Source organism: Mustelus asterias, chromosome 8 (genome assembly GCF_964213995.1).
Source record: "Mustelus asterias chromosome 8, sMusAst1.hap1.1, whole genome shotgun sequence".
NCBI classification, from domain to species: Eukaryota; Metazoa; Chordata; class Chondrichthyes; order Carcharhiniformes; family Triakidae; genus Mustelus; species Mustelus asterias.
In genome coordinates this window covers 23,333,779-23,361,659 of record NC_135808.1, presented here as the reverse complement: position 1 = coordinate 23,361,659, position 27,881 = coordinate 23,333,779, and the positions used below count along the sequence as shown (strand labels likewise).

At 47.2% G+C, this 27,881-nt stretch overlaps 2 protein-coding genes across 2 annotated transcripts in view; both read left to right on the top strand.

Moving 5' to 3' along the window:
• The first annotated feature begins 315 nt into the window (after window positions 1-315).
• LOC144496950 (BOLA class I histocompatibility antigen, alpha chain BL3-7-like) lies at window positions 316-7,993 on the top strand. The gene is made up of 3 exons (XM_078217584.1): window positions 316-458; window positions 928-1,192; window positions 6,417-7,993. Exons 1-3 carry the CDS (start codon window positions 395-397, stop codon window positions 6,469-6,471), a joined length of 384 nt encoding a protein of 127 aa, XP_078073710.1. The 5' UTR covers window positions 316-394; the 3' UTR covers window positions 6,472-7,993.
• Window positions 2,341-27,881, top strand: part of LOC144496921 (class I histocompatibility antigen, F10 alpha chain-like) — a 37,229-nt gene continuing 11,688 nt past the window's right edge. Inside the window, exons 1-4 of the mRNA XM_078217541.1 lie at window positions 2,341-3,440; window positions 21,554-21,814; window positions 23,467-23,739; window positions 24,174-24,437. Of these exons, the coding sequence (XP_078073667.1) occupies window positions 3,188-3,440; window positions 21,554-21,814; window positions 23,467-23,739; window positions 24,174-24,437 (1,051 nt within the window). The 5' untranslated portion in view covers window positions 2,341-3,187. The remainder of the gene's footprint in view (window positions 3,441-21,553; window positions 21,815-23,466; window positions 23,740-24,173; window positions 24,438-27,881) is intronic.

Genomic DNA, 27,881 nt, shown 5'->3' with positions numbered 1-27,881 from the left:
ATGATATCTGAGGATATGGTTTATAGTCAGAAACTGGGGTCCAGATCAGCAGTGATCTCACTGAATGGTTCGCTCAGACCTGCTCCTGTTCTTAATGTCCTTCCCTCTGTCACTGGATCAAACTCCTTTCAGCTGATTCTACCCGGCAACTGATGATGTCAGCAGCTGTATTTATCTGATTGGACAGTTCTCAACATTGAGGCAGTTTCTCAACCTGTTTGTGTCTATTCTGCCGGAGACTGATGACTCACTGAATCTCTTTATTCTGATTGGTCCAGTCCTATTTCGGGTCCAATCAGATTGAGGCTCAGTGTCAACAGGAAAAGACAGAAGGAGTGAGTTGAGAAAATGGCCTTTCTTTGAAAAAGAGTTTCCTCCAAATGTTTCTCTCAACATGAGGGAAGCAGCAATGATTGGACTGATAGAGCTGGTCCTTCTGTGTGGAGAGGTGTCTGCAGGTGAGTGATGGGGTGTGAGAGGGGCAATGCCAGGCTGGGTACTGGGGCATTAACCCTGGGTCAGTGAGTGATGGGGTGTGAGAGGGGCAATGCCAGGCTGGGTACTGGGGCATTAACCCTGGGTCAGTGAGTGATGGGGTGTGAGAGGGGCAATGCCAGGCTGGGTACTGGGGCATTAACCCTGGGTCAGTGAGTGATGGGGTGTGAGAGGGGCAGTGCCAGGCTGGGCACTGGGGCATTAACCTTGGGTCAGTGAGTGATGGGGTGTGAGAGGGGCAATGCCAGGCTGGGTACAGGGGCATGGGTGGAGGTCTTGCTCTCAGTTTGGAATCAGTGTTTTGGGGTTCATGCCCTGATCTCTGTGTGTGTGTGTGTGTGTGTGTGTGTGTGTGTGTGTGTGTGTGTGTGTGTGTGAGGGTGTTGGTGTTTTTCGGGTGTCTATCCTGAATTCTCTCTCTCTATATTTCAGGGTCTCACTCTCTCCGGTGTTTCCTCACGGGAATGACTCCAATTCCAGGTTTCCCGGAGTTTGTGGCTGTCGGTTATGTGGACGGTGTCCCGTTTGTTGTGTACGACAGCGATCGGAGGGAGCTGATCCCCCGGGAGCAGTGGATGGTGGAGAGTGAGGGGCTTGAGTCCTGGGAACAGAAGAAGAAGCTCACACAGGAGGGGGCACGATGTCTCAAAGATAATATTCAGACCCTCATGTATCGAACCAACCAACCAGTCAGGAGGTGAACCGTTGGAGAAAATCTCCATTACAAGGGAGAAAGTGTTAGGTTTGTTAGAGAATATAAAGACTGACAAATCCCCAGGGCCTGATGGAATCTATCCAAGGCTGCTCAGGGAGACAAGAGATGAAATCGCTGGGCCTCTGACGCAAATCTTTGTCTCGTCACTGGACGCAGGTGAGGTCCCAGAGGATTGGAGGATAGCTAATGTGGTCCCATTATTTAAGAAGGGTAGGAAGGATAACCCGGATAATTATAGGCCGGTGAGCTTGACGTCCGTGGTGGGGAAGTTGTTGGAGAAGATTCTTAGAGATAGGATGTATGCGCATTTAGAAAGGAATAAACTCATTAACGATAGTCAGCATGGTTTTGTGAGAGGGAGGTCATGCCTCACTAACCTGGTGGAGTTTTTGGAAGAAGTGACCAGAATGGTTGACGAGGGAAGGGCCGTGGATGTGGTCTATATGGACTTAGGTAAAGCGTTTGACAAAGTCCCTCATGGTAGGCGGGTGAAAAAGGTGGGATCTCATGGGATAAAGGGGGCGGTGGCTAGATGGGTGGAGAACTGGCTTGGTCACAGAAGACAGAGGGTGGTAGTGGAAGGGTCTTTTTCCGGCTGTGACTAGTGGTGTTCCGCAGGGCTCTGTATGGGGACCTCTGCTGTTTGTGATTCATATAAACGATCTGGAAGAAGGTGTAACTGGGGTGATCAGTAAGTTTGTGGACGACACAAAATTGGCAGGACTTGCAGATAGTGAGGAGCATTGTCAGAAGCTACAGAAGGATATAGATAGGCTGGAAATTTGGGCAAAGAGATGGCAGATGGAGTTCAATCCTGATAAATGCGAAGAGATGCATTTTGGTAGAAATAATGTAGGGAGGAGCTATACAATAAATGGCAGAACCATAAAGGGTGTAGATACGCAGAGGGACCTGGGTGTGCAAGTCCACAGATCCTTGAAGGTGACGTCACAGGTGAAGAAGGTGGTGAAGAAGGCATATGGCATGCTTGCCTTTATAGGATGGGGCATAGAGTATAAAAGTTGGGGTCTGATGTTGCAGATGTATAGAACGTTGGTTCGGCCGCATTTGGAATACTGCGTCCAGTTCTGGTCGCCACACTACCAGAAGGACGTGGGGGCTTTGGAGAGAGTACAGAGGAGGTTTACCAGGATGTTGCCTGGTATGGAGGGGCTTAGTTATGAGGAGAGATTGGGTAAACTGGGGTTGTTCTCCCTGGAAAGATGGAGGATGAGGGGAGACTTAATAGAGGTGTATAAAATTATGAAAGGCATAGATAGGGTGAACGGTGGGAAGGTTTTCCCCAGGTCGGTGGTGACGTTCACGAGGGGTCATAGGTTCAAGGTGAAGGCGGGGGGGGAGGTTTAACACAGATATCAGAAGGACATATTTTACACAGAGGGTGGCGGGGGCCTGGAATGCGCTGCCAGGCAAGGTGGTGGAGGCGGACACACTGGGGAACGTTTAAGACTTATCTAGACAGCCATATGAACGGAGTGGGAATGGAGGGATACAAAAGAATGGTCTAGTTTGGACCAGGGAACGGCACGGGCTTGGCGGGTCGAAGGGCCTGTTCCTGTGCTGTATTGTTCTTTGTTCTTTGTGAGTCTTCACTCTCCCAGCACTCAGCCTCTCTCTCAGGATGCGGGGCGTCTGGGTCAGAGTGGGAGAAACTGGGAGCGGATCAGGATCTGGGACTGGGGGCTGATTAACTGAGGTTGTGCATGAGCTCTGTAAGGTCTGTTGGTCGACTGAATCTGATTGTGTGTGTTTGGTGGCTTTGCCTCCAGTTGGATTGGGCCAGATTGGCTGTGTGTGTGTGTGTGTGTGTGTGTGTGTGTGTGTGTGTGTGGTGGCTGGACCTCCAGTGGGAACGGATCTGTTTGGATGGGTTCATGGTGAGTGCGGCTTTTATTGGGACTGGCCCTGATTGGCAGGTTATCTTTCTAATCCACCGGGATCCACATACACCAGCTGATGACCGGCTGTGACCTGAGTGATGATGGGAATACGACTGGATTCAACCAGTACGGGTGGGACGGACTAGATTTCATCAGTTTTGATAAGGATCTTCTGGTGTGGGTGACCCCCGTCCCTTGGGGAGAGATCATCAAACAAAAGTGGGAGGGCAGCACGGTCATTAACCAGCGATGGAAACGTTACCTGGAGGTGGAGTGTATCGAGTGGCTGAGGAAATATCTGGAGTACGGACAAAAATTACTGAGAGTCGGTGAGCGAGGGGGGAGTGAGAGTCAGTGAGTGAGGGGGGAGTGAGAGTCGGTGAGTGAGGGGGGAGTGAGAGTCGGTGAATGAGGGGGGATGTGAGAGTCGGTGAGTGAGGGGGAGAGGGTGCTGGGGGGGAGGGTGAGGGGGGGAGGGTGCGGGGGGTGGGGGTGAGGTGGGAGGGTGCGGGGGGGAGGGTGCTGGGGGGGAGGGGAGAGGGTGCGGGGGGGAGGGCTCAATTTCCTTAAGGAAGACAGAATTCCCAGAGTTTTCCCTGAATTTGGCCATTGGGGTCTGTCATTCCCACAGGATTTAACATCAATCGTGTTTTGTGATGGTTCTGATCTTTCGCTGAATGTTTGGGGGACAGAGTGGATCTTCGCGGTTTAGCTGGTGTTTGGGGCTCTGATGGGTTTAGCTGGTGTTTAGGGTTTAGCTGGTGTTTGGGGGTCTGATGGGTTTAGCTGGTGTTTGGGGCTCTGATGGGTTTAGCTGGTGTTTGGGGGTCTGATGGGTTTTGCTGGTGTTTGGGGGTCTGATGGGTTTAGCTGGTGTTTGGGGGACTGATGGGTTTAGCTGGTGTTTGGAACGCTGATGGGTTTAGCTGGTGTTTGCGGGCCTGATGGGTTTTGCTGCTGTTTGGGGGTCTGATGGGTTTCGCTAGTGTTTGGGGGTCTGATCGGTTTTGCTGGTGTTTGGGGGTCTGATGACTTTAGCTGGTGTTTGGAGCGCTGATGGGTTTAGCTGGTGTTTGGGGGCCTGATGGGTTTAGCTGGTGTTTGGGGGTCTGATGGGTTTAGCTTGTGTTTGGGGGTCTGATGGGTTTTGCTGGTGTTTGGGGGTCTGATGAGTTTAGCTGGTGTTTGGAGCGCTGATGGGTTTAGCTGGTGTTTGGGGCTCTGATGGCTTTTGGTGGTGTTTGGGGGTCTGATGGGTTTAGCTGGTGTTTGGGGGTCTGATGGGTTTAGCTGTGTTTGGGGCTCTGATGGGTTTAACTGGTGTTGTGTGGATGGAATGTTGAATGGCAGAAAATTTATGATCGAGAGTGAGGCCATTCAGCCCATCATATCCCTTCCTGTTAATGAAGAGCTCTCCAGCCTAATCTCACCTTCCTGTACTCGGTCTGCAGCTCTGTAGATCACAGCTCTTCAACTCGACATCCAAGAATTGACTCAATGTGGTGAGAGTTTCTGCCTCTACCATCCTTTCAGACAGTGAGTCCCGGGTCCCTCGCACCCTCTGGGTGAAAAACTCTTTCCTCATTTCCACCCTGATCTTTCTACCAATTACTTTAAACCTGTGCCCCTTGGTTTTTGACCCTTGTGCTTGGGTAAATGTGTTATCTCGATTTACCATGGCTCCTCATAATTATATCCACCTCAATTAAATCTCCCCTCGGCCTCCTCTGTTCGACAGAATCCTATTCCAGCCTATCCGCTCTTTCCTCACAGTGAACATTCTCCAGTCCTGCCCACATTAAACAATCTCCTCTGCATTCTCTCCAATACAATCACATCTTTTGTGTAATGTGCTGACCAGACTGTTTGCAATGCTTCAGCTCTCGTCTGTCTGATGTTGTTTACAGTTCTCGCAAAACCTCTCTGTTCTGTGTCTTGGCTAATAAAGGAGAACATGTTATATATCTTCCTAAACATGTTATTAACCTGTCCTGACCTGATACCTTTCCCAATCTGGGGACATACACTCCTGGGTCCTTCTGTTCCTCCACATTACTCATTATCCTCCCATTTATCGGGGAATCCCGTTGCCTTGTTAATCCTCCCAAAATCCATCACCTCTCAGTGCTCCGGATTGAATTCCATTTTCCACTGTTCTTCCCAACTGCCCAGACCATCTCTATCTTCCTGCAGTCTGAAGTTTTCCTCCTCACTGTCACCCACACGGACAATATTTGTACATCTCTAAACTTCTTTATCATTCCCCCTACATTTGAATCTAATTAATTAATATAAACTACAAAAAGCAAAGGCGTGAGAGCTGGGTCCTTTGAAACCCCCACTGGTAACAGCCTTGCAGTCACTAAAACCCCTTAACCCTTTGCTTCCTGCCACTGAGCTATTTGGGGTCTGATTTGCCAATGTGTGTTGGATCTCAATGATTTTTACATTTCTGACCAGCCCGCCGTGTGGGACCTTGTCTAAAGCATTATTAAAATCTCTCTTGACCACGTCCACCCCACTGCCCTCATCAACCCTCCTTCTTACCTCTTCCAAATTTTAAATCAGTTTAGTCTAAATGAAGGTGTGCACCGTTCCTCAAAATTGATTCCAATAATTTTCCCACCACCGAAGTTACACTAACTGGTGTATAATTACTCAGGTTACCTTTTCTTCCCTTTTCAATCCATGGTATAAGGTTGGCAGTCCTTTAATCTCCTTCCACACTCCTGTAGCCCGGGAGGGATGATTCTGATGATCAGAGCCTCTTGAATGTCCTCCCTTGCTTATTTTAACCAGGAGATTTATCGACTTTCAAAACTCTAAAATCTGTTAATCCATCCTCTGTTACAATGTTTATCTGATGCAGTAGTTCACACTCTTCTTCTTTAAGTGCAATGGCAGCATTGCTCACTGTTTCCCAAAGACAGTGGCAATGTATTTATTCACAATCTCACCACATTCTCCACCCTCTCACACGGACAATCTTATTGGTCTCCAACAGACTCTACCCTTTCCTTCTCCTTTTCTCTTCATGTACTTAGAGAACATCCTTGGAGGTTTCTTGATATTTTCTTGGCAGCATTTTTCATGCCCTCACTTTACTTTCCTGGTTTCCCTTTTAATTTCACCCCTACACTCTCTGTACGATTTCAGGTTTCTGCAGTATTAGGTGTTAGGGGTCTGATGGATTTTGCTTCTGGTATATGTGGGAGTTGGGTGGATCTGAGGGGTTTTGTTGGGGGTGTTCCACTTCTGCTGGGATTGCCTCACTCTATAGCAATGTATTTCTTTCTCATCCTCAGTGTCCGGTTTGTAATCCAGGGACACCAGTCCCGAGATCAGCGGCAGAGTGGATGAGAAAATCTGGGAAGATTTAATTGAAATGACAGCGACTGACTGATTTAAACACTGCATATGTGACTCTCTGTGAACGGAACTGTGGCAATAGTTTGTCAGGAATTGCTCTATCTGGAGCTGCACTTTTGAAGCTGTTCTGATCTGACCTGTTTACCCTGCACAGATTCTGGAGTAAGAAGTCTCACAACACCAAGTTAAAGTCCAAGAGGTTTATTTGGGATCACGAGCTTTTGTATCGCTGCTCCTTCATCAGGCGATTCATTGTTTACCCTGCACTGATTCTAGAGGTTATGGGTTGTCAGGCATTGCTCTATCAGGAGCTGCACTGTTTAAGCTATTCTGATCTGCCTAGTTTACCCTGTGCAGATTCTAGAGGTGATGGGCTCTCAGGCATTGCTCTATCTGGAGTTACATTGTTTAAGCTACTCTGATCTGCCCTGTGTTGTGGGGCTTTTTGGTGATCAGCCTTCTCAAGTTGTTACAACTTTTTTCCCTTGATGTAGCCAAACCAAGTCACACATCTGTTTGATATGCGAGCTATATCGCAAGGATCCCAGAAAGGCAGCCAGAGTACAGAATTCAGAATTGCACAAGCAGTTATACTTTCAGATATGATTACGAGTAACCAACATACCAATCAAGGTATGGGAGCTATCTCTATCCACTCACAATTATTGATTCAGGTTACAACATGCATATGATACAAATGTTAAACACCAATCACCACCGTTGCATGCCTGTTTAATTATGTGACACTACTGTGCCTTTAAGAAATGTATTATTTAAATCATGTTTTCTGCAGTTTGTAGGCAGCTGTGTTTTTTTCATTGTTGCCAACTTGTGTGCTTAGGTGTCCTTTTATTGCTGCTTAAATGGGGTTTTGTTTATTTTTAATCTGGGCCTACTGTGATGTCCTGGACCTTTATGAGTTTACAACCCTTTTCAATTGTTAGAGGGAAGAATGATTGATAGGTCAGGTGACAAGAGTTATTTCACTTGTGGTTTGGGCTGCTGGCTGCTTTTTTAGTTGGAAGGTGTTTGGACTTCAGACTGAAAGGCGGTATTTCCGTGCCTCTCTCCCTGTTATTAGAAATTCTGCTCTGTTGGAAGCAGTTTTTCTTGCCTTCCTGGAGTGAAAACCTTGCTGTCAGTGGTTTGCTGGTTAATAGTTAGAGGCCAGCAGTGGCTTTATCTCTACCTCAATGTCTGCTGGAAGTTACAAGCCTGAGACGCCAGAGTTTCAATTCTATCCAAAGGACTAATTCACAGCAGGCGTTGCTGAGCTGCAAAACCGCGTGAGTATTCTTATTTTCTGTGCTAAACCTGAGGCAGGTGTATGTTTATAAGGATGTTTGTTGTATTGGAACAGTGTATTTCGTTGTTAAGGTTTATACAATATCATGGTTATGTTTTTTCTTGTTTGTAATAGTAAAGGTTATTGCACATTTTCATTCTATTTGTTAACTGTATTCTTAAAGAAACTTTGTTTGATAAAAGCTCCCTCGTGGGTCATTTAAATTATAGCTGAAGTGAAACATCTCATGCTTCCCCCAGCCAAATTCAAAGTGTAAAACTTATGGTTCAGGCTGACTTCATAAAATACCTTGGAGTTTCTGACCTGGATTATAACAATTGTAATATCCAATTAGCATAAAGATTTAATCATGTTAGCTGACCTAATAGAGGTGGCACAGTGGGGCAGCACGGTGGCACAGTGGTTAGCACTGCTGCCTCACAGCACCAAGGACCAGGGTTCAATTCCGGCCTCGGGTCACTGTCTGTGTGGAGTTTGCACATTCTCCCTGTTCCTGTATGGGTTTCCTCCGGGTGCTCCGGTTTCCGCCCACAGTCCAAAGATGCGGGTTAGGTTGATTGGCCATGATAAATTGACCCTAGTGTCAGGGGGATTAGCAGGATAAATATGTGGGGTTACAGGAATAGGGCCTGGTGGGATTGTGGTTGGTGCAGACTCGATGGGCCAAATGGCCTCATTCTGCACTGTAGGGATTCTATGAATTCATGTTGTTACAAGTTATCTGTAACATCCTAGCTTGAGTCTGGGTTTGTAGATATCAAATACCTCTCCCATGTCCAGATGTCTAATTTAATGAACTCTTTCAGTCTAATAGCCTTTGTTAATAAATGAACCTCTATTCTAGGCTTTCCTTCCTTGTGTCTCGGCCTTGATGCTTATCTGGGAAGCTTTAATAGAGGCCAGTGGTTTCCCTCATAGCAGCTTCTGTATGATCATTAACACTTTCACTCTGTTTATCCTGTCGAGGGAGGTGATCTTCCCTTTGTGCCCCACTGGCTGATGGTCGGGGTGAGTCGGTAATATCGTGAGCAAGTCGAGAAATCAGGTTCACGCCCGACTTCTCCCCTGTTGCGATCTTACCCACACCAGACATCCGGCAAGGTCAGCCTCGCATCCATTTCCGGGGCAAGGCTGAATAAATCATTTAAATAAAATTTACATATCTTTTGCATTGAATTCACGAGCCTGGGACGTTATCGTCTGTGTTCACTTTCCTCTGTGGCCTCACCGGGAGAGATTCTCTCCAGGGAGAATCACAGCTGGCCCCCACCAATGGGGACCAGATGTAATGGCCTCGCTGGTAGAAATAGAGGCCTTGTGGCTCTCCGCCAGGGGTAGCTGGCAGGGAGGGTGCCCCTTGGGCAGTGCCAGTCTAGCACCCTGGCATTGCCAACTGGGTATCAGGCTATGCCACGAATGTGGGGCCTGAGGGGGCAGGCCTATTGGGGAGGGGCCAGGCCAGGGCAGCCGATTGGTGCTAGTGGGCTGGGGGGAACCTCTGTGCACTGTGCCACAGTGATCAGTGGGGGAGGGAGGGGCATGCTCCAGAGTGGCCATGGCAGGGGAGGGGGGGTTCGGGCTGGCTATTGTGGTGGGAGGGGGTGTCGCGAAGTCGATCTGTCTGAGCAGGTGGGGCAAGTTGCGAGAGTAGATCGGCGCAAGCAGGCAAGAGGGTCACGGTTGGCCACTGGTCCCCACAGTAGCTGGGGACGGGGTGCTGTGTTTGGGCCAGAGAGGCTGGCTGAGAACAGCAGAGGCTGAGTGACAGTCCTCTCTGCTCTCACAGCAGAAGGACCTTTGCAAGGTCAGAAATGCACATCAAGCGATGGTAACAGACGGTGATGGGAACATTTGGTGGATATCTGTATATGGACTTTCGAAAAGAATTACCACACAGGATTATTAGTGAAGATTAAATCTGTTCTTTGCACATCTCTATAGCTGGATCACAATGATTCCTGATTTTGATAATCCCACCACACATCAAGCTGTGTGATACATGCCCGGTACTTCCACATGGAGTTTGGGCTGCTGGCAGTGTCGAGGTATTGTCACTGGATAGGAATCCAGAGACACAGGATAAAGCTCTGGGAATCTGGGTTGAATCCCATTATGGTAGAGGATGGAAATTGAACTCAATCAAAAATAAAGTCTAATGATGATCACGAAGCCATTGCCGACTGTTGTAAAAACCCATCTTGTTCACTAATGTCCTTGAAGGAAGGAAATCTGCTGTCCTTACCTGGTCTGCCCTACATGTGACTCCAGACCCACAGCAATGTGGTTGTCTCTTAAATGCCTTTGGAAATGACCCAGCAGGATCGAGGTGAAGACTGTGCAATGTTCATGTACCCATTTTATCTGTATCACTGTAGCCTTGTCCCACTGCTGCATCCTCTTCGACAGAGCTGCCTTGGGGTTTGCACATGGTTGGGGTGAGGGGGGGGCGGCGGTGCGGGGGGGAGAGGGTGCTGAACAAAAGTTAAAGTTTCCAGTTTATTTATTCGTGTCACAAGTAGACTTACGTTAATGTTGCAATGAAGTTTACTGTGAAAATCCTCCAGCGCCTGTTCAGTTACACTGAGGGAGAATTTAGCATTTCTAATGCACCTAAACAGCACAACTTTTGGAATGTGGGAAGAAACCAGAGCACCCGGAGAAAACCCACGCAGACACGGGGAGAACGTGCAGACTCGGCACAGACAGTTGCCCAAGCCGGGGATTGAATCCAGGTCCCTGGCGCTGTGGGGCAGCAGTGCTAACCACTGCGCCATCGTGCTGCCCAGACCCAGGAGATGGGGTGTCTGCTGGGTAGATCTCTCTAGATTTGGCCAAATGTGCAGTGCAGCCTGTGGATGTGTCCCTGTGCCGCCTGTTCGAAGAGTAGTGGTGTGGCCTGTAAGGCTGTGAGTTGAGTCTGTAAACTGGCCATTGCAGGGGTACTGTGGGTGTACTTGCTGACTTCTACTTCTGTTTTCACCTTCCAACAATGGTTTTCACAGAAGATACACACCGACAGACAGCCCGGGGCAGCTAGGCTATTTAACTTACTTGAAGGCTGCTGGTTTTAGTTCAGAATTTGGCCTTTACTCGAAAACTGAACGTGCAAAAGATTTCCGAGTTAAATTTCCACTTGGAACCACATTCCCAAATTTACTCCTTTGGTCTCTGTCTCACTCAGACTGAAGCTTCTCCTCACTGATCGTATAGTTCCTACTTCACACGTAACAGAATGACACTCATCCAGTCACTCTCGCATTCGGATCCCAACATTATTTCTGGACAATGGGGAGGGGGGGAGTGGCAGGGAAGGGGAGACAGGGGTCCTGTTGTGGGGTCTTTGCTTACACCCCACTGCATGGTCCCATGGCCTTTCATAATGACCAGCCTATCAATTGTCATTTTATACCAAACTATCATGGACAAGGTGTTGTGGGGTATTTCAAGATGACCGGTGCAATCTTAAACTATCGACAATGCAAAACTCACGAGGCAGATATCTCTGTATAAAGACATAACATTTATTTAAAAGAAAAACAAGCAGCTGCCTGGAGACCACCAAAGGATTCAGTAGCTCTGTTGCAGAGTGACAAAACCTCTTCAATAGATCTGGCATATACAATCAAAAACAGATCAATTATAGTTTTTTCTTATCAATCATTCCCACCTGACATTAAAATCAATTACATTTAGTATATACACATCAATATAAATCTCTGTCAAGTACCTCAGCCAACTGCATTGTGCCTTCCAGAATAATGGTATCCCATTTGTCCATTAAAACCGGACGCTAACTCTCTTCTTGGCTGAAGCTACTTCACTGTTGCCAGGTTATGGTAGACACTACTGGAGAGGTCAAAGTGGATGTTCCCACCAGCTCACTGCCAAGATGGCTAGACATGTGATCCCATGTCTAGGAACATATCTATTCTGTGGACAGTGACTGAACCTTATTCATAATATTGTTTGAGTTATGAAACTTTCTGATATGAATTTTTCTAATTATTAGGTTCCCAGGCCTTTAGTTTTAAAATATTTGCCTTTGCCATCATACCTTGCGGGAGCTCGCTTTGGCTGATGTGAATAATACATTTAAGATACGTCGAAAATATCAATATATATGTTTTAAAATCATAACTACTTGTTTGATTCTGTTCCTGCATTCACATATGTGTGAACGATTCTTGTCAGCTTGTTGTAAGAATCATTTAACTCCTTACTAGTGTTCTGTCTTTTGAGAGAACGCATTCTGTCTAAAAATCTTATTAGCTGTTAGAAACCTTCCTCTCTACAAGGGCACAAACATCACCAAGAGTAAGTCAGCAAATTACCAGTCTAAACTATTTTCCTTTCTGTGAAATATATCTCAATACCAGATTACACCCATGATGATGCTAATATGTGTGCAGTGTGTATGTTTCCTAACACTACATCTCTCTCTCAATCACTCTCCTCGGACAAACATCCCATTATTTTTCATCCTATCTCAACTGGGAGCCCTGGATAATGTTGACAGTCAAATATAATTTTTTGACATTGAATTTGATTTCTGGCACTAACATGTTTGCTCCTTATCTTCGGTGACATCTCATTACTTCAGCAGAAGATTAAATGATACATTTTTCAAATCATCTCAAATTGAGAAAGCCCCATGTATAGTTTACTTCTGAACATTCATAGAAAGGAGCGAAAGTGTATTTTAAATCCCAGCAAATTTCTCCTGAAGCATTTTAAAATATTAATTCACATGATGAATTTGTGAATTCTAATTTCTTCTGCCCTTTTTTCATGTTTCTTTAAGTGAGTGCAATGGGGCAGCACCAAAGACCCAGGTTCCATTCCCGGCTTGGGTCACTGCCTGTGTGGAGTCTGCACGTTCTGCCCGTATCTGTGTGGGTTTCCTCCCACAGACCAAAAGATGTGCTGGTGAGGTGCATTGACCATGCTAAATTCTCCCCCAGCAACAGGTGCCTGAGTGTGGCGACTAGGGGATTTTCACACGAACTTAATTGCAGTGTTAATGTAAGCCAACTTGTGACACTGATAAAATACTTAAACAAAAACTCCATTGGATAGTGTGCTCAAGTCAAGATCTCCCATTCCCAAGCGCTCTGTCTTGGCAAATCACAAATATCTTTGAAATGTTGTAGGGAAATATCCCTTACCAGTGCAGAATAGAAGTTGAGTCGCAAATCAAGGTTCAAAGCGTGTCTTTATTGTACAATTACTAGGATCCTAGGGAGACCCCCGTTGCCAGCTCAGAAACAGTGGCTTGGCCACGTTGATCTCCCTTAAATCACATCAGCTCTGGATCTTTATAGGGATCCAAAATTCGCGCGGGAACATTTGATTATGCTTTTTTTTACACAATGTATAAAGTGGTCTGTCAGTTTCAAACGTCCCTAGGAAGTTTCATCGATTAGCATTTGTATGGTGTGTGTTCGTGTTAATGGGATTACTTGGTCCTGCCCCGGTGTCTAAATGCGTTTCCCATTATCATCTCTATGTGTCCTCTTATTTGAATTGATCCTATTGTTCCGTGTCTGTGTTTCCTGCTTGTGAGATTGAGTGTTAATGTCATCCTGTCCTGTTGGGTGTCTGGAGTATTTCATTCTTAACCTTTTATCCTTATCTCTTAATTTATCAGATTTTTATGTCTGCCTTGGCCGAATTGGTAATATTTCAGTGATAGCTTGGTTTTGATAACCCACTCTATGTCTCGTTTCATAGGGATCTTGATCGTCCTTGGCCAGTTTAAAATGCAGCTGCGCGCTGTTGCTAGGCAGATTAGGGATCTTCCGTGGTTTCTGAAATTCGTGAGTCTCTCAGCTGTGCAGGGGGGGACCCGATCGAATATCCATCCGGGGGTGCCCCTCTGCATTGTTGGCCCGTTATGAGTGGTGCCAATTAGTCCAATATGTAAATATGTTTGATGATACAAATATGGTTTTCTGGAAAATTTCCTCCTTCAGAAATATCAAAGTCTTTGTACAAATTGGTATCTGCAGCTAAGTTTCCAATTCTTGTCACTGTTGGAAATATTGTTACACTTTGAATTATTGGACACAATTGTTACCTGTGCGGATGTGTGTGTGTTTATAAAACAGAAAAGGCTCATCCTGCTCGGAGCTGAATGGGTTAATTCTAAATTAGAACACGTTTGGTGAAGGAATTCACTGTCACTGTGATTTCAAAAAGAGACTGGGTTACAATGTTCTCAGAGTAATGGCGGTTTCAGCAGAACAAAGATATTTCTTCAAGTCTTGTGGATTCACCATTTCAAACTGGATATTTCCGAATAAAAACCTTGGAGCAAAATAGATCAGAAGATAAAGTCCCAATTGTTCCCCAGGGTGATTTTTATGGCTATTTTAAACACAAGAATAATCCATCAACAATCACCTTAAATTCAGCTCCTCAATTCGAAATTACACCGTCAAAGCTTAAAAAACGACTCCACTCTGACAGATGTGAATTTGTCTCTGGATTAGAAATCCACATGCTTCACCAGTTTCAACAGAGTTCCATTGTAGCCGGTAACAAGCTTCCAATTTCAAAACTTTTAAACTGTTATCCTCTTTAAGACCGAACCATTTTCAGGAAAACACATCAAAGTTGGAGCCGGTCTGAAGGAACAGCAATGCAGAGCATTCACACAGCCTTTCCTCATTCACTAACAGGAAGTTTACACACACACATCTGTACACACAATTCTTTCTCACAGCACTTCAAGTTTCACTCTGGATCTTTTCAACCTGACAAACGTAGCACGTGCCTTTTAAAAGGGGATAAAATAAATTCCATCACATCTTCTTTCTTCACGAATGTCTGTTGTTGAAATTAAGGGAAAACCGCGTTTCACAAATAACAGAAAAGGAAACATTGAAGATTGTTACATTGAAACAACAGAGGGCGGAGTTTCCAACAGAGTGTGTTTCAATTCCAAAACTTCTACAAACTTTCTCAACCTAAAAAGTGCAACTTGTTTTATTTTCTCGATTCTGGGGACACAATCTGAATTTCCTTTCACTCACTCTAATTTCTATTTCACTGGAATTTTCCTGTTTAATTTCTCCCACCCGGAAGCCGAGGATCCGCTTCAGTCACGGTTTTGATTTGAAACTTATTTTAATTTTCTCTCTTTCCGACAACAGTCAATCCCGCAGCTCATTTTCCATCATCTCAATGGCATTGCCCCAGGTCTGTCTCCCCGCGGTTACAATCCGGACAACAGCATCAAACTGTCTCAGTTCACCTAGAATCTTCCAACTTCAACACGGAATTCACAGAACATCAACAATCTTCCCCCCGCCCCCCCCCCCCCCCCCCCCCCCGGCCCTCCCTCTCTTCAGTTGTTGTCTGAATAAACTCAACCACAGAATCCTTGTAGTGCAGAAGGAGGCCATTCGGCCCATCGAGTCTGCACCGACTTCCTAAATAGCACTTTTGCCGAGGAGCTGAGTTACTCTCCACCAAATTCCCAACCTCTGACCCACTCTTGCAGCGACAGTGTTTAATTTCTTTTTTCTAACCTGCTTCTGATATTCCACCAACCAGACATCAACGGCCCATTTCTGAAAAGCAGCGAGATCCATTTCTTCATCCTGATTCAATCATCTAATCTTTGGTCTCTCATCTCCGTGATCTCTCACTATTTGTTTCTTCCTTTCGACTTTCTCCCAAACATTCCAATTTCCCTACGCTGATCCAAGCATCAAATCTCTAAATACTGTTTCTTTGTGCACCATTTTTCCTTTCAATTTAACTCTGCCTGATCAGCTATTCACTTTTTCAAATCAAGTACAGGACACAGCTCACACACTGAGAGGGACAGTATCAGTACAGGACACAGCTCACACACTGAGAGGGACAGTATCAGTACAGGACACAGCTCACACACTGAGAGGGACAGTATCAGTACAGGACACAGCTCACACACTGAGGGGGACAGTATCAGTACAGGACACAGCTCACACACTGAGAGGGACAGTATCAGTACAGGACACAGCTCACAGACTGAGAGGGACAGTATCAGTACAGGACACAGCTCACACACTGAGAGGGACAGTATCAGTACAGGACACAGCTCACACACTGAGAGGGACAGTATTAATACAGGACACAGCTCACACACTGAGGGACAACATCACAGAGGTGCTGATCGTGCTGGTCCCTCTGTGTGCAGTGATTTCTGTGGGTGATGAGTTGTGAGTTGGAAGTGCCAGGGTTAGATATTAATCCTCAGTCAGTAAAGAACATGAGAGATAACAGAAGGAATAATCTCTTCATCCGCTTGCGCCTGTCCCATCATTTTCTACCTCATCTCCATTTTCACTCCTACTCTCTGTACACCTCTGTTCCCTGAGACACCACAAATCTGTCTGTTTTAAATATCTTCAGTAATGATGCATCCACAATTCCCTGGGGTAGGGAATCCCAATGATTCACAATCCTTTCAGTGAAGAAATTTTTCCTCATCTTAAATGATTCACTTCTTATCTTGAGGCTGTGCCCTCATGTTTTATTGCTCACTAACAGAAAGAATCGTTCACTATCTACCCTATCAATCCCTATCAGAATCTAACGTTTCAGTGAGATTACCTCTCATTTTTCTAAACTCCAATGAATAAATCCCAACCTGCTCAACTTTTCCTCATTAGAAAATCCCGATCGCTCCAAGAGTCGGAGAAGGAAACGTACTTTGTCCATCTGCCTGGAAAACATCTACACAGAATTACAGGTGTGGTGTTAGTAATGGTAACCACCAGTGGTTAGCATTGCTGCCCCCCACAGTGCCAGGGACCAGGGTTCAATTCTAGCCGAGGGTGACTGTCTGTGTGGAGTTTGCACGTTCTCCCCATGTCTGTGTGGGTTTCGTCTGGGTGATCCAGTTTCCTCCCACTGGTTAGGATTGGCCAGGCTAAATTGCCCCTCAGTGTCCCAAGATGTATTGGTTCGGGGAATTAGCCCTGTAAATATGTGGGGTTACGGATATAGGGACTGGGTAAGATGCTCTGTTGGAGAATCGATGGGCTGAATGACCTCTTTCTGCACTGCAGAGGACCATAGAAAATTACAGCTCAGAAACAGGCCTTTTGGCCTTTCTTGTCTGTGCCAAACCATTTTTTGCCTCGTCCCACTGACCTGCACTTGGACCATATCCCTCCACACCCCTCTCATCCATGAGAGATTCTATGATTCGACCTGGAAGAATTTGTCTGTTCCTTGTGGAGTACACACAGGTCTCTAATTTTTAATAAGTGTTCTACTTTTCGATCTGTGCTAGCAAAGTTGAATAGCTCCTCCCCCACCCCCCATCCAGCAACTCTGTTCTCTGCCACACATGAGCAGTTCTCGTGATTTCTAACCATGTGAAGTAGGAAGCAACATTTCACCTCAAACACAGAAGTGTTGTGCAATGTGCACTCACTGGGCCCACAGATAAAACTGTCTCACTTCATTACACCTGAATTAATAAGTAAATAAATGTGCCCTGGTCTCAGAAATACCCTAACACAAAATCATTCATTTCAAAAAGCATTTCTGTCTGAAACCTGCAGAGATTACAATAGGTCAGAGAGGTTGAGTGTGAAATTAGGGTGGAATGAGGCACAGTGGCTCGCACTGCTGCCTCACAGTGCCAGGGACCTGGGTTTGATTCCCGGATTGGGTCACTGTCTGTGTGAAGTTTGCACATTCTCCCCGTGTCTGCGAGGGTTTCCTCCGGGTGCTCTGGTTTCCTCCTACAGTCCAAAAGACATGCTGGTCAGGTGCATTGGCCATGCTGAATTCTCTCTCAGTGTACCCGAACAGGTGCCGGAGTGTGGCGACTGGGGGACTTTCGCAGTATCTTCATTGCAGTGTGAATGTAAGCCTACTTGTGACTAATAAATAAACTTTAACTTTACTTTAGATTAATACTGTGCTTGTCTCCAATATCACCAAGAGATGCGATTGCATCTTCTGTCTCTTTGATAGAACATTTTAAAGTAAAAAACAGACTTTGCAAGGTTTCCTGGAACCAATATTTTATTTTACAACCTGTGTCTCACAGCCACAACTTACTCTGACTCTGTCTCTCACTCTGCCCTCTCTTTATTACTCCCTTGTACAGTATAACAAAGTGGGATGCTGTTACTGAAGGATGGACATACTTCAATTTAAAGGCCTTCTGGCAGGCTGGGTTAATTAGAGTGATGTCTGTATGGACCAGTGTGAATGCGCAGAAGGCCATATTGTGCTGGCAGGAGACACAGTGTAACCTCACACTGACCCACGTTACACTTGATCTGCCACCTTGCAGCCCATTCGCTTAACTTGTCCAAATCTCTTTGCAGCTCTCTATTCCTCCACACAGTTTGCATTTCATAGAAACTCAGAAAATAGGAACAGGAATAGGCCATTCAGCCCATCAAACCTGCTCTGCCATTCATTATGATCATGGCTGATTTTCCAACTCAATCCAGCCTTCCCACATATCCTTTGATCCCCTTCGCCCCAAATGCTATATCTAACTGCTTCTAGTAAATATACAATGTTTTGTCTCCAACTGCTTCCTGCAATAGTGAATTCCATAGGCTTACCACTCTCTGGGTGAAGAAAGTTCTCCTCATCTCAGTCCTCAATGGTTTACCTTGTATCCTCAGACAACAAACCCTGGTTTTGGACTCCCCCATCATTGGGAACATCCTTCCTGGATCTACCTTGTAGAGGCCTCTTTGAATTTTATAGGTTTCTGTGCAATCCTCCTCATTCTTCTAGACTCCAATGAATACAATCCTAACCAACTTAATCCTTCCTCATTTCCAGTTAGCTTTGCAGCTGCTGCAAGTTTAGATACACTACACCCGTCTTCTTGGTCTGAGTCATGAATGTAGATTGTAAATGGCTGATTGTCCGAGCACTGATCCTAGTGACACTCCACTGGCCAGAGCCGGCCAACTTGAAAATGGCCCATTTATGCCAAATCAGTGTTTCTTGTCTATTTGACATCTGGATGTAAATTACCCCATTGGGTAGATGCAGCATGAGTTCATGAAGGGCAGGTCATGTTTAACTAATTTGGTGGAATTCTTTGAGGACAGTACATGCGCAGTGGACAATGGGGAACCTGTGGATGTGGTGGATCTTGATTTCCAGAAGGCATTTGACAGGGTGCCGCACCAAATGCTGCTGCATAAGATAAAGGTGCACGGTGTAATGGATAATGTATTATCATGGATAGAGGATTGGTAAACTAACAGAAAACAAAGAGTGGGGGTGAATGGCCTCAAAATAGGATGGAGCAGATTTAGGACTGAGTTGAGGCGGAACTTCTTCACCCAAATGGTTGTGAATCTGTGGAATTCCCTGCGCAATGAAGCAGTTGAGGATACCTCATTGAATGTTTTTAAGGCAAGGATAGATACATTTTTGAACAGTAAAGGAATTCAGGGTTATAGTGCCAAAAGAGAAAACACTGGAAAATCTCAGTAGGTCTGGCAGCACCTGTAAGGAGAGAAAAGAGAGTTGATGTTTCGAGTCCAGATGACCCTTTGTCAAAGCCCTTTGTCAAAGAGTTACGGTAGCAGGTGGGTAACTGGAGCCGAGTCCACAAAAAGAGCAGCCATGATCTTATTGAATTGCGGAGCAGGCTCGAGGGACCAGATGGCCTATTCCTGCTCCTTGTTCTTATGTTCTTATTAACCAATTCTCTATTCATGCAAAAATATTACCCCCAACTCCACAACACTGACAATGGACAATAAAGGATCTCTGTGTAGAGATGCACTTTAGAGGATCGGGCTTTTAAACTAAAGGATAAAGTTTGAAGGGTTGTATAAACTTGTTTCTTATTCCAGAGAGTTTAGAATTTTGAGGGGAGATCTTTTTATAATGTTAAAATGATTCAGTCGTCTGGAATCCACATCCAGTCTCTCCATCAAAAATTGTGAACAATTGGAGCTTTAAAATGTAAGAGTGAGAGATTTTTATTGGGTCATAGAACATAGAACAGTACAGCACAGAACAGGCCCTTCGGCCCATGATGTTGTGCCGAGCTTTGTCTGAAACCCAAATCAAGCTATTTCCTCCCTATCATCCCGAAGTACTCCATGTGCCTATCCAATAGCTTCTTAAATGTTCCTAAAGTTTCTGACTCCACTATCCCTGCAGGCAGTCCATTCCACACCCCAACCACTCGCTGAGTAAAAAACCTACCTCGGACATCCTTCCTATATCTCCCACTATGAACCCTATAGTTATGCCCCCTAGTTACCACTCCATTCACCCAAGGAAATAGTCTTTGAATGTTCACTCTATCTATCCCCCTCATCATCTTATAAACCTCTGTCAAGTCTCCTCTCAACGTCCTCCGCTCCAAAGAGAAAAGCCCAAGTTCCCTCAACCTTTCCTCATAAGACCTACCCTCCAAACCAGGCAGCATCCTGGTAAATCTCCTTTGCACTCTTTCCAGTGTCTCCACATCCTTCTTATAGTGAGGTGACCAGAACTGCACACAATATTCCAAATGTGGTCTCACCAAGGTCCTGTACAGTTGCAGCATTGATAATGATATCTAAGGATATGGGATATTATCAGAAACTGGAGTTCAGATCAGCGGTGATCTAATTGAATGGTTAGCTCAAATGTCCTTCCCTCTGTCCCTCTATCAAACTCCTTTCAGCTCATTCACTCGGATCGCTGATGAAGTCAGCATCATAGAAGGAGCCCATTCAGCCCATGGAGTCAGCACCAACTTTAACACAAAGCACCTTCACCCTGGCCCTACCACTGTAGCTCTACGTATTTACCATGGCTAATCCCCTGATGCACACATCTTGGACACTAAAGGGCAATTTGGTATGGCCTATTCACCTAACCCACCCATTTTGGGAGTGTGGGAGGAAACTGGGGCACCCAGAGAGTGACCCAAGGCTGGAATTGAACCCGGGTCCCTGGCACTGTGAGGCAGCAGTGCTAACCACTGTGCCACCGTGAGACAACCAACTTTATTTAGCTGATTGGACAATTCTCAACATTGAGGAAGTTCCTCATCCTGTTTGTGTCTATTCTGCTGGAAACTGATGACTCACTGAATCTCTTTATCCTGATTGGTTCAATCCTATTTTGTGTCCAATCAGATTGAGGCTCAGTGTGAACAGGAAAAGACAGAAGGAGTGAGTTGAGGAAATGGCCATTCTTTGAATAAGAGTTTCCTCCAAATGATTCCCCCAACATGAGGGAAGCAGCAATGATTGGACTGATAGAGCTGGTCCTTCTGTGTGGAGAGGTGTCTGCAGGTGAGTGATGGGGTGTGAGAGGGGCAATGCCAGGCTGGGTACTGGGGTATTAACCCTGGGTCAGTGAGTGATGGGGTGTGAGAGGAGCAATGCCAGGCTGGGTACTGGGGCATTAACACTGGGTCAGTGAGTGATGGGGTGTGAGAGGGGCAATGCCAGGCTGGGTACTGGGGCATTAACCCTGGGTCAGTGAGTGATGGGGTGTGAGAGGGGCAATGCCAGGCTGGGTACTGGGGCATTAACCCTGGGTCATTGACTGATGGGGTGTGAGAGGGGCAATGCCAGGCTGGGTACTGGGGCATTAACCCTGGTCAGTGAGTGATGGGGTGTGAGAGGGGCAATGCCAGGCTGGGTGGAGGCCTTGCTCTCGGTTTGGAATCAGTGTTTTGGGGTTCATGCCCTGATCTCTGTGTGTGTGTGTGTGTGTGTGTGAGAGTGTTGGTGTTTTTAGGGTGTCTATCCTGAATTCTCTCTCTCTGTATTTCAGGCTCTCACTCTCTGCGGTATTTCTTCACGGGAATGACTTTGATCCCGGATTTCCCGGAGTTTGTGGCTGTTGTTTATGTGGACGGTGTCCAGTTTGTGATGTACGACAGCGATCGGAGGGAGCTGATCCCCCGGGAGCAGTGGATGGTGGAGAGCGAGGGTCCGGCAGCCTGGGAGCGGAAGAAGATCTTCACAGAGGAGCAGGAGATGTATTTGAAAGCTGATATTCCGCTCTACATGTCCCACACCAACCAGACAGGAGGTGAGTGCTCACTCTCCCAGCACCCGGGGATCCAGGTGGGAATGAGGAGAAACCCAGAGTGGATTAGGGACTGGGAGCCAGAGGTTGATTGGCTACGATTGGAGATGTGACAGGAAATGTGATTGGCTGTGAATATGTGGAGGGATTGTGTCCAGGGAGCTGGCTCTGATTGGCTGTGTGTGAGCGGAGTGGGGGGGAGGGGGGGGGGGGGTGTAGAACATAGAACATAGAAAGCCACAGCACAAACAGGCCCTTCGGCCCACAAGTTGCGCCGATCACATCCCCACCTCTAGGCACATCTATAGCCCTCAATCCCATTAAATCCCATGTACTCATCCAGAAGTCTCTTAAAAGACCCCAACGAGTTTGCCTCCACCACCACCGACGTCAGCCGATTCCACTCACCCACCACCCTCTGAGTGAAAAACTTACCCCTGACATCTCCTCTGTACCAACCCCCCAGCACCTTAAACCTGTGTCCTCTCGTAGCAACCATTTCAGCCCTTGGAAATAGCCTCTGAGAGTCTACCCTATCCAGACCTCTCAACATCTTGTAAACCTCTATCAGGTCACCTCTCATCCTTCGTCTCTCCAGGGAGAAGAGACCAAGCTCCCTCAACCTATCCTCATAAGGCATGCCCCCCAATCCAGGCAACATCCTTGTAAATCTCCTCTGCACCCTTTCAATGGCTTCAACATCTTTCCTGTAATGAGGTGACCAGAACTGCGCGCAGTACTCCAAGTGGGGTCTAACCAGGGTCCTATAAAGCTGCAGCATTATCTCCCGACTCCTAAACTCAATCCCTCGATTAATGAAGGCCAGTACGCCGTACGCCTTCTTGACCGCATCCTCCACCTGCGAGGCCGATTTAAGAGTCCTATGGACCCGGACCCCAAGGTCCTTCTGATCCTCTACACTGCTAAGAATGGTACCCTTCATATTATACTGCTGCTTCATCCCATTGGATCTGCCAAAATGGATCACCACACACTTATCCGGGTTGAAGTCCATCTGCCACTTCTCCGCCCAGTCTTGCATTCTATCTATGTCTCGCTGCAACTTCTGACATCTCTCCAAACTATCCACAACACCACCTACCTTGGTGTCGTCAGCAAACTTACCAACCCATCCCTCCACTTCCTCATCCAGGTCATTTATGAAAATGACAAACAGCAAGGGTCCCAGAACAGATCCCTGGGGCACTCCACTGGTCACTGACCTCCATGCAGAGAAAGACCCCTCCACAGCCACTCCTCTGCCTTCTGCAGGCAAGCCAGTTCTGGATCCACAAGGCAACAGCCCCTTGGATCCCATGCCCTCTCACTTTCTCAAGAAGTCTTGCATGGGGGACCTTATCGAACGCCTTGCTGAAGTCCATATAGACCACATCCACCGCTCTTCCTTCGTCAATGTGTTTGGTCACATTTTCAAAGAACTCAACCAGGCTCGTAAGGCACGACCTGCCCTTGACAAAGCCGTGCTGACTACTTTTGATCATACTAAACTTCTCTAGATGATCATAAATCCTGTAGTTGATGTTGATTGGCTGGTGGGATGAGATCGCCCAGTGAGACACGTTCTGATTGGCTGTACAGGTGGGATCGCCCATTGGGACTGTCTCTGATTGGCTGTTTGTGTTTCTGATCCACAGGGGTCCATGTCTGCCAGATGATGACTGGCTGTGACCTGCGGGATGATGGGACCACGAGTGGATTCAGCCAGTATGGGTGGGACGGACATGATGTTCTCAGTTTGGACAATGAGCACATGGTGTGGGTGACCCCAGTGCCCTGGGGGGAGAGCATCAAAAACAGGTGCGACCGGCAGACTGGACACATTCAGCGATTGAAACATTACCTGGAGGTGGAGTGTATCGAGTGGCTGAGAAAATACCTGGAGTACGGACAGAGAGAATTGAGAGTCGGTGAGTGAGGGGGGTAGTGAGGGTCGGGGAGTGAGGGGGGAGTGAGAGTCGGTGAGTGAGGGGGGAGTGAGAGTCGGTGAGAGTCGGTGAGTGAGGGGGGAGTGAGAGTCGGTGAGTGAGGGGGGAGTGAGAGTTAGTGAGTGAGAGTCGGTGAGTGAGGGGGGAGTGAGAGTCGGTGAGTGAGGGGGGAGTGAGAGTCGGTGAGTGAGAGGGGAGTGAGAGTCGGTGAGTGAGGGGGGAGTGAGAGTCGGTGAGTGAGGGGGGAGTGAGAGTCGGGGAGTGAGAGTCGGTGAGTGAGGGGTGAGTGAGAGTCGGTGAGTGAGGGGGGAGTGAGAGTCGGTGAGTGAGGGGGGAGTGAGAGTCGGTGAAGGGGGTGATGCCGGGACTCTCTATCTCGAGGTTCCTGTACTGACTCCTCTTTCTTTCTCTCTCAGTTGCCCCCGTCGTGTCCTTTACCCGTCTGGGTGATTCTAACCGGCTGTCCTGTGCCGTCACCGGGTTTTACCCTCAAGCCATAGAGGTGAATCTGTGGAGAGACGGAGTGGTGATTGATGAGACTCTGTCCACTGGGATCTTACCCAATCCCGACAGCACCTACCAGATCCGGAAATGGGTAGAGTTTGATCCAGAGGACCAGGCCGAGTATTCCTGTCGGGTGGAACACAGCGGGATGAAGGAGACACTGGTGGTGATTTACGGTAAGACTGTTTCTCACTGTTAGAGAGGACCCAGCCTCAGACCAGGATCATAGGAGGGAGGGTCAGTGCTGAGCTGTCAGCCCAGGACAGCCTGAGGCCCGGGATACAGAGAGGAAAATAAATATTAACCTTCAATGTGTTATATATCATGGCACCACCTTTAGAGGGAAATAATTGTGTGTCCATGGATTTGACATGAAACATACCCCACTGTATCCTGCCGTATTATAGTGCAACTGGATCCAGTGTCTTGTGGGATATTACAGGATGGATAAGGCCAGGTGTACCTTGGGATATTACAGCATGACAAGGCCTGGTGCATCCTGGGAAATAACTGGGAGTACAGGACCCATTGCGTTATTGGACATTACAGTGGGACAGGGTGCTGTGTATCATGAGATCCTTTAATTGGTCAGGGCCCAGTGTATCCTGCGATATTACAGTAGGGACAAGGCCAAGTGTATCCTCGGATGTTACTATACACAAGGGCCTGGTTTAATTGGGATATTAGAGTATGACAGAGCCCAGTGTGTCCAGGGATATTATTGTACGACAAGACCCAGTGCATTTTGGGATATTATTGTCGCACGGGAAGCAGTGTATCCTGGGATTACAGTATGACAGAGCCCAGAGTATCCTGGGATAGGACAGTATAACAGGGCCTGGTGTATCCTGGGATATTACAGTACAACATGATATAGTGTACCATGGGATATTACAGTCGCACAGGGCCTGGTGCATCATTGGACATTAGAGTAATCTGGACGTGGGGTGTTCTGGGATATTACAGTATGGTGGGGCCCAGTGTATGTGGGATATTGCAGCCTGACAGGACCGAGTGTATCCTGGGATACTGCAGTAATACAGAATGCAGTGTATCCTGGGATATTATAAAAGGACAAATCCTAGTGTATCCTGAGATATTGCAGCCTTACAGGGCCTGGTGTATCCTGGGATATTACTGTATGCGATGACCCAGGGTAACATAGGATATTACAGGAGGTAGGGCCCAGTGTGCCAGGGATATTAGAGGGTAGACAGGGCCTGGTGTATCCTGGGATGTTACAGGAGGAAGGGCATGATGTGCCTGGGATATTAGAGGATAAGCACAGTAAGAAGTCTCACAACACCAGGTTAAAGTCCAACAGGTTTATTTGGTAGCAAATACCATAAGCTTTCGGAGCAGAGCTCCTTCGTCAGATGGAGTGGATATCTGTTCTCAAACAGAGCACAGACACAGAAATCAAATTACATAATACTGATTAGAATGCAAATCTCTACAGCCAGCCAGGTCTTAAATGTACAGACAATGTGGGTGGAGGGAGCATTCAACACAGGTTAAAGAGATGTGTATTGTCTCCAGACAGAACAGCTTGTGAAATTCTGCAAGTCCAGGAGGCAAGCTGTGGGGGTTACTGATAATGTGACATAAATCCAACATCCTGGTTTAGGCCGTCCTCATGTGTGCGGAACTTGGCTATCAGTTTCTGCTCAGCGACTCTGCGCTGTCGTGTGTCGTGAAGGCCGCCTTGGAGAACGCTTACCTGAAGACCCAAGGCTGAATGCCCGTGACTGCTGAAGTGCTCCCCCACAGGAAGAGAACAGTCTTGCCTGGTGATTGTCGAGCGATGTTCATTCATCCGTTGTCGTAGCGTCTGCATGGTTTCCCCAATGTACCATGCCTCGGGACATCCTTTCTTGCAGCGTATCAGGTAGACAACGTTGGCTGAGTTGCAAGAGTAGGTACCGTGTACCTGGTAGATGGTGTTCTCACGTGAGATGATGGCATCCGTGTTGATGATCCGGCACGTCTTGCAGAGGTTGCTGTGGCAGGGTTGTGTGGTGTCGTGGTCACTGTTCTCCTGAAGGCTGGGTAGTTTACTGCAGACAACGGTCTGTTTGAGGTTGCGTGGTTGTTTGAAGGCAAGAAGTGGGGGTGTGGGGATGGCCTTGGCGAGATGTTCGTCTTCATCAATGACATGTTGAAGGTTCCGGAGGAGATGCCGTAGCTTCTCCGCTCCAGGGAAGTACTGGACGACGAAGGGTACTCTGTCCACCGTGTCCCGTGTTTGTCTTCTGAGGAGGTCGGTGCGGTTTTTCGCTGTGGCGCGTTGGAACTGTTGATCGATGAGTCGAGCGCCATATCCTGTTCTTATGAGGGCATCTTTCAGCGTCTGGAGGTGTCTGTTGTAATCCTCCTTGTCCGAGCAGATCCTGTGTATTCGGAGGGCTTGTCCGTAGGGGATGGCTTCTTTTACGTGTTTAGGGTGGAAGCTGGAGAAGTGGAGCATCATGAGGTTATCCGTGGGCTTGCGGTACAGTGAGGTGCTGAGGTGACCGTCCTTAATGGAGATGCGTGTGTCCAAGAATGCAACCGATTCCGGAGAGTAGTCCATGGTGAGTCTGATGGTGGGATGGAACTTGTTGATGTCATCATATAGTTGTTTCAGTGATTGCTCACCATGACTCCAAAGGAAGAAAATGTCATCAATGTATCTAGTGTATAGCATCGGTTGAATGTCCTGTGCGGTGAAGAAGTCTTGTTCGAACCTGTGCATGAAGATGTTGGCATATTGAGGTGCGAATTTTGTCCCATGGCTGTTCCGTGTGTCTGGATGAAGAACTGGTTGTTGAAGGTGAAGATATTGTGATCCAGGATGAAACGGATGAGTTGTAAAATTGCATCTGGAAACTGGCAGTTGACGGCATTGAGTACTGAGGCCGTTGCAGCAATGCCACCATCGTGGGGGATGCTGGTGTAGAGTGCCGAGACATCCATTGTGACGAGGAGTGCTCCTGGTTCAACTGCTCCATGTGTGTTGAGTTTCTGTAGGAAGTCCGTAGTGTCGCGACAAAAGCTGGGGGTTCTTTGTACAATGGGTTTCAAGATGCCCTCGACATAGCCGGAGAGGTTCTCGCACAGGGTTCCGTTTCCTGAAACGATGGGATGGCCGGGTGTGTTTGCCTTGTGTATTTTTGGGAGGCAGTAGAGATCTCCAACGCGTGGAGTACGTGGGATGAGAGCACGGAGGGTGCTCTGAAGGTCTGGATCAAAGGTTTTGATCAGAGTGTTGAGTTGACGGGTGTGTTCTTTGGTCGGATCTGTGGGTAACTGTCTGTAGTGTTCCTCGTTGTTCAGTTGTCGGTACACTTCTTTGCAGTAATCCGTTCTGTTCAGTATGACGATGGCCCCTCCTTTGTCTGCTGGTTTGATGACAATGTTGCGGTTGGTCGTGAGAGCGTGGATGGCGTTGCGTTGTGCTTGGGTGATGTTCGGTGCTGTCCTGTGAGTGCGGCTGATGAATTTGGTGTTGACGCACCTCCTGATGGCTTGGGCATACATGTCAAGTCGAGGGCAGCGGCCTTCCGGAGGAGTCCAATTCGACTCTTTCCTCTTCAGTTGCACTGCGGGTCTCTCTGTCTGCTGTTCCGGTTCATTAGCTG

Coding starts and splice junctions, on each gene's coding strand:
- LOC144496950 (XM_078217584.1), top strand. CDS start 395: ATGAGGGAAGCAGCAATGATTGGACTGATAGAGCTGGTCCTTCTGTGT. Junction 459..927: donor GTGTGGAGAGGTGTCTGCAG/GTGAGTGATGGG, acceptor TCTATATTTCAG/GGTCTCACTCTCTCCGGTGT. Junction 1,193..6,416: donor ACCAACCAACCAGTCAGGAG/GTGAACCGTTGG, acceptor TCTCATCCTCAG/TGTCCGGTTTGTAATCCAGG.